General features: G+C 39.6%; 1 protein-coding gene across 1 annotated transcript in view; it reads right to left on the bottom strand.

Annotated features, from left to right (window-relative positions):
- LOC110456680 (transforming growth factor-beta-induced protein ig-h3-like) overlaps positions 1 to 6,160 on the bottom strand; it is an 11,552-nt gene that overhangs the window by 2,665 nt on the left and 2,727 nt on the right. Inside the window, exons 2-5 of the mRNA XM_021507555.1 lie at positions 5,223 to 5,437; positions 3,861 to 4,053; positions 3,201 to 3,296; positions 860 to 973 (exon numbers count right to left, since the gene is read on the bottom strand). Coding sequence (XP_021363230.1) covers positions 860 to 973; positions 3,201 to 3,296; positions 3,861 to 4,053; positions 5,223 to 5,437 — 618 coding nt within the window. The remainder of the gene's footprint in view (positions 1 to 859; positions 974 to 3,200; positions 3,297 to 3,860; positions 4,054 to 5,222; positions 5,438 to 6,160) is intronic.

Genomic DNA, 6,160 nt, shown 5'->3' with positions numbered 1-6,160 from the left:
CCCAGTAAATCAGTTGGTGGAAATCCTTGACTACGTGCCTCATGTAAATGATGACCTGGGAAAATAGTTGTGCTGTCTTTGGATTGTTTTCATGTTGCTCTGTCATTTATACTCCGCCTCGACATACACCTGCTTTTGTCAACACGACGATGGAGTGTGTATGTAACGGTCATTTTGATTGGATAAAAGTTTTTTGGGAGAAGAGCGATAACTCGGTATATCCGCTAGGTGGCAGTGGAGGGAGTTGTGAAAACACGAAGTGAAGCAGAAAACATTTGCCGTGATTTCCCGGTTAATACAAAAATAGATTACATGTATTGTTCTACAAGCGGACACAAACAAACTCCGCATTTCGTTCCGTTTATAACACCCCCCCCCCCCCCCCCCCCCCCCATGCTATTTATTTATTAACATAGGAAGCCATGTTTTAAAAGTAGGTCAGAGAAGTGCTACAACGACATGGTCATGTATTTTGAGTGTTCCATTCAGTAATATACTATATATTTGTGTCTGTGGCATACATATGAGATCTATATTATATGAACCGTGAGTAGACATTGTTGTTATTAACTGTTAACCACTTAAGTGAGTTTTTCAAGCCGATTTTGCTCCGCCCGGATTTAGGACGGAATCTGCATCAAAGAATTAGTGCTTCGGAAATAAGAGGTCACAGTCGGCAAAATCATATCCAATAGAAAAAAGGCCGACCAGTGGCCTCTCATGTTATTCTCTTTAGCTCACCAGAGGTCCCGAGTTGGACTCTTGGCGGAGGCATTGACAATCTACTCTAGACTTACTTATACAAGTAATCGTATCTCAATGTAACCCACACATACTAAATATAATGATCGAATCTTACCAGTGCTGTCGATGTGGACGACGAGGTCTGTTCCCTGGAGAGTGGTAAGGGTTTGACCGTCCGTCAGTCCGGCTGAGAACAGAGTCTGGGGGACCACGTGGTATTTCAGAATGTCTAGAGAAGAGGAAACATGATAATGCAAAACCGATTCTACCATTTGACAGCCAAAATCACTCAAAGGTGTCGTACTACATAGCAATGAAATAGAAATTGAGAATCTTAATTCCGTTTTAATGCGTATCATGGGGAAATACTACAATAGAATAAACAAAAAAGGGTAAAGAGTGCAAGAACAAATATCTTTTGTGATGTGTACATCTTAATTGTTTCCGTTCGTTTCAGAAGGATTCAAGGATTGTGCTTGTTTGAGAAACATACCAAAAAATGTAACAAGCTCCAAAATAACTGTATAACATGAAATATTCGTAGATATTTTCATTCGTGGCTTAAAACCATTAAGATCGTTTCGTGGTACAAAATTTCTTGGATACCACCATATAAAACGAAAAGTAGTCAAGTATATCAATTAAATTTGTTGTGTTTATTTTCGTGGTTCTGTAGCCTCCACGAAAACCACGAATGTGTATAGGCCTATACAACGAACATTTCATACAGTATAAGCGTACGTAATACTTCGTCTCTCTCACCAAACGTTTGTTACGTGTAGCTAAAGCTGTTGAAGCGTCACTGCGACGTTGATTGCTTATTTATATGGAAGAGATTGGGACATAGAGGTTTGATACTCAGTATACTAAAATAAAATATTCATGAGACCAATATTACATAACTTCAATTCCATCTTGGAGAGAATTGTTTGACCTTAGCAATTGCTTCCTTTTTGTAAAACAGCATGCAATACATAACCCTCAGGAATGTAGGTATTTTATCACGGAATTAGATAAGTCCATACAAGTCATTGGTAATACAGAGCTGTATTTATATAACTCACACCTAAATTTATAGCACTGCAATTTAGCCATGTCGATATGCGGTATCATGAATGTCTTGTTGTAATATTTATCAAATAGAAGACAAACTCAGTGAATATAAGGTTCAATATCTTATTTGAATCCCCGCCTATAATGATTATACTTTTTTATGTATGACGTATGATGGCCAATGACTTTAACCACACGACAGCTAAAAATTGAGGAGAAGACTGGGAACAGGATATTCCCCCGCTTCGGTGACTAAGATGACACCAATAAGGGAAGATAACTCTATAGACAAAAGTCTACCAGACAAAGGGAAACTAGCAAATTCGCGGAATTTAAATCCCCCGCTTGCAGGACATATTGTAGGTTAACATTATTGAGGTTAGGTTTAAACATGTGAGTATCGTGCTGTTGAGACATAATGTTTAGCTTGAAACTTGAAAAGAAGCCCTATACCTCATTGATTACCCGTAAATATGCACAAATCACATCGGTTAGCAAACTTAGCATGAGTCGAATGTGCGTACGGAATTTGGTTGAAATATCTGAACAATATCTACAGCAATTATCACACGAAAACCAAAGAGTGCCAGAGATGGATGGAAAGACAGAGGAATACACACATTGTTATAAAGTTTGAAGGAATTTGGCTAATATTTGCTAGAGTTATTAAGCGGAAACTGCAGATAATGACGTTTTTCGTTAATCAAGGGGCCATAACTCTGCCAAATGGAGTCCGATTAAAGTGGTTGTCATACATTGCCGAGCCATTAATGCGTTTAACCCGGGTACTAAGTTTGAAGACAATCGGATAATATTTGCGAGAGTTAATGAACAGAAACGGCAAATAATGACGTTTTTCGTTATTCAAGGGATCATAACTCCGCCTAAATGGTACCGCTGAAAGTGGTCATCGAACTTGGCCGAGCCCGTTTAATTAAGGCATTTAACCCTGTGACGAAGTTTGAAAAAAAAATCGGTTAACATTTGTTGCAGTTATTGCACGGAAACGAAACGCGGTAGATAATGACGTTTTGCGATATTCAAGGGGCCATAACTCCGCAAAATCGGGTCCGCTGAAAATGATCATCAAACATGGCCGAGCCCTTAAGGCATTCAACCCTGTGATCAAGTTTGAAGAAAATCGGTTAACATTTGTTGTAGTTATTGCACGAAAAACGAAGCGTGACAGACAGACAGACAGACAGACGGACAAACCCAAATTAATATCCCCCGTTTCGGTGAAAGCGGGGGATAATAAGTCAAATGCTAACTATATCTGCGGACAAGAATTACATTCTTATAAACCGAAACATCAAATAATTTATCATTAACACAAGTATTAATTAAATCTTCATCTTGACAACTTAAATTATTATTTTTTGATATAAAATATAGCGTTTTACCTGCGAAGGTATTCTTGTCGGAGGCGACTGTCTGGAGAGTGCCGAGCGCCTGGTTAAAAGCCTGGTTGTTCGGGGCAAATACGGTGAAAGTTCCCTCTGAATAGAACGAATACACACTAATGACACCATGTCTTCCAAATAATGCATAATAAGGAATATTTATTTCATAATATCTAATTAGGCGGTCCCAAGAAATGTGCCAATTGGCGCGTGCGGAGTGCCGCCTAATTATAAGGCGTCAGTCTGTCGTTAAGATAGACTGTAATACCTGCTTAGTACCATTTTTCTCCGCTAGAAGAACTGCGATCTTTGATATTTGTATTTTTCGAAGCCTGCAGGAGTAGAAAAACTGCGACAGTCAATCCAGTCTGTTGTATATGTCTCATTCAAGCCATTAAACACATGAAAAACATTCTTTATGGGCAATTTGTTTAAAACGAGTTCTCGTTTACGGAAAGTGCCGACGGTTCCCGATTAGTGTGTTCTTGACGAAAACATCAGGGAACCCATTTCAGGAGACCGCTAAACTTAAAACTTTCGGAATCATTTTTTAGCTTCACCATCTCAAATAAAAAGTGGAATTATAATTGAATGACAAAGCATTTAGAGAGTTCATTTAAAATCGTCAAGAAAAACTCGAAGTAAATATGACATTCTTACTAGAGTCTAGAGCTTGTTCCAGGTCCGTGAAGATGAGAGCCGAGTAAAGATCAATGTATTCGCTTTCGTCCTTCCCCATATACTGGGCAATAGACAAAACAGCGGGAAACATGACACTACTGACAGCGTGGAGGACTCCGTTCGTCACGATGATGTCACCTCCGGTTACGGTGGAGCCTTCTAAAACCACCGCCTGTTAGGGTGTAATATGGTTTCTGGATCAATTTTCAGTTTTTGTACCGTGAATCATAAATGGATTTAATACATTGAAACATAATTTTGCAAGAAATTATTTAACTTTTCTGAGCATCTTCTGCTAACCACCGCGAACAAATTACTGTTTATTTTGATGCCAATTAAATAGAAAAAATAAAATAAAAAAAAGCTCAAATAGAAAAGAAATTAAAAAAGAAACAATAAAGATGAAGATGCAAATATCAACACATTATCGATACTTCGGGTGTTACGCTCATTTACGCTCTCTGCATCAAAGAATATGTCATATATATATAATTGGTCTCAGCGGGTTAAAAAACACTCTGACCAATCTGTCTCAGCAGGTAGGGCGTAAGAATTGTACCGGCTGCCCCCATTGCATGATCGTAAGAGGCGACTAAATTTTGGATCTTATCTTTTTTCTTCTTTCTAAACAATTTTCTTCTTCCTAATGTCTCATCTTTGGCCTTTAGTTGGATGTTCGCACCTATGAGGAAAGCTTTAGGTTCTGTCCCCTGGCCGAGACATACCAGAGTCTGCAAAAACGATCATTTCTACTCCTGCTTAACGCTCAGCAATTTAGGAGTGGACGACTGGTTCGCCCGTTGTCAGTATAATGTGACCGGGTGGGGTGTCCTGCTGGGTGTCTTCGGCATTATTTTTCAGTGAGGTAGCACTATAAAGTCGGCATCAGTTCCGCGCTATCACAAGGAGACATACACGAACATATCGCAGCCTCCAAAAACACACGCATTCACTACATGCATGCATCTTGCACACAGGGGAGACCGTCCTTAAATGACCATAGCTGTTGATAGGACGTGAAACAATACTTAACCAAACCAAACCAAACCAAACTCTGACCAATTGCTAGGCTGATATGTGTCGTTAAATACAGATTTGACGCCGCCCCATTAATCTATGTTAAGCTGGTTTGTCACTTATTTCATCGAAACAAATAGGCTAACATATATTGACATATTCGTTCTAAATCGTGGGCTGTATTCAAGCAATTGTGCTTCGGAAATAGAATTGGTATACGTCACGAATCAATCGGGAACCGTTGGTTCTGGCTTACGGAAAGTGCCGACGGTTCCCGATTGCATCACGATTATCCTTCATAGAAGTGGTTGTTATGTAACATACCCCGTTCGGGTACTTGTTGACGTGGATCGTGCGGTTATCCAGGGAGGTCACGGTCATGCCATTGCTAAGGAGAGGGGCGATCAGGATACCAGCAGTCACGTGATACTTGAGGAGGTTCACGAGGGCTACTGTGTCCACTCCCTTCAGGTTATCGAGGAGTCCGGCTGGCAGTTTGTTGAATGCGTCATTGGTCGGGGCGAAAATGGTAAACGTACCTACAACATATAAGGAAATACAAATTATTGACGGAGTCTAAACTTTTTTTATAAATACGGAAAAATGGTAGATCCTGGGGCATATTCGTATATGTGGAACAACCAGTACGTCCGTTTTAAATGTAACATTTTCGGGTATAAATCCATGCGGACCTGCATAAGTTTACTTCGTCAAGGCTCGCCTGAAAGCAGCCTCCGATTACTTGGTCCGACCTTGTTTCATAAACGAACAACTCTTGTCCAACTGTTTCAACCGTTTGGATCGCGATTAACGAAAACGGCCCTGGTTTGTTGCCCATATTAAATATTTAACATCCATCTTAGTTTGGTTTGGATTGGATGTATTAATTGTTCAAGCGATATCAATCGGAAATTAACAATTTGACAAAATCTCAATCTATTTATAGCTACTCTGACCTTGATATTTGATCTAGTACCCCTAAACGCAATAAGGACCTTCTTCCTGCCAAGGGACATCTTTACTTTAAGTTTGGTTTAAATCTGATTGATCGTTGAAGAAAAAGTCTCTGGAAACATTTTACTAGTCTCATTCAACCGGACTCTTGTTGTCTGCACAAGCTACGCCGAACAGAGAATTAGAAGTGATCAAGCGTCTGGTTGAACGAGACTAGTACTTTACTAAAATTTCAGGTTATTAGGTTATTTATAGTCACTGTGACCTTAACCTTTGACTTAGTGAAACCAAAACCAATAGATCCCCCC

This window comes from Mizuhopecten yessoensis, unplaced genomic scaffold, assembly GCF_002113885.1.
Source record: "Mizuhopecten yessoensis strain PY_sf001 unplaced genomic scaffold, ASM211388v2 scaffold8821, whole genome shotgun sequence".
Classification (NCBI taxonomy): Eukaryota; Metazoa; Mollusca; class Bivalvia; order Pectinida; family Pectinidae; genus Mizuhopecten; species Mizuhopecten yessoensis.
Note: the sequence above shows the minus strand (reverse complement) of the source record. Positions and strands in the feature narration are given on the sequence as shown.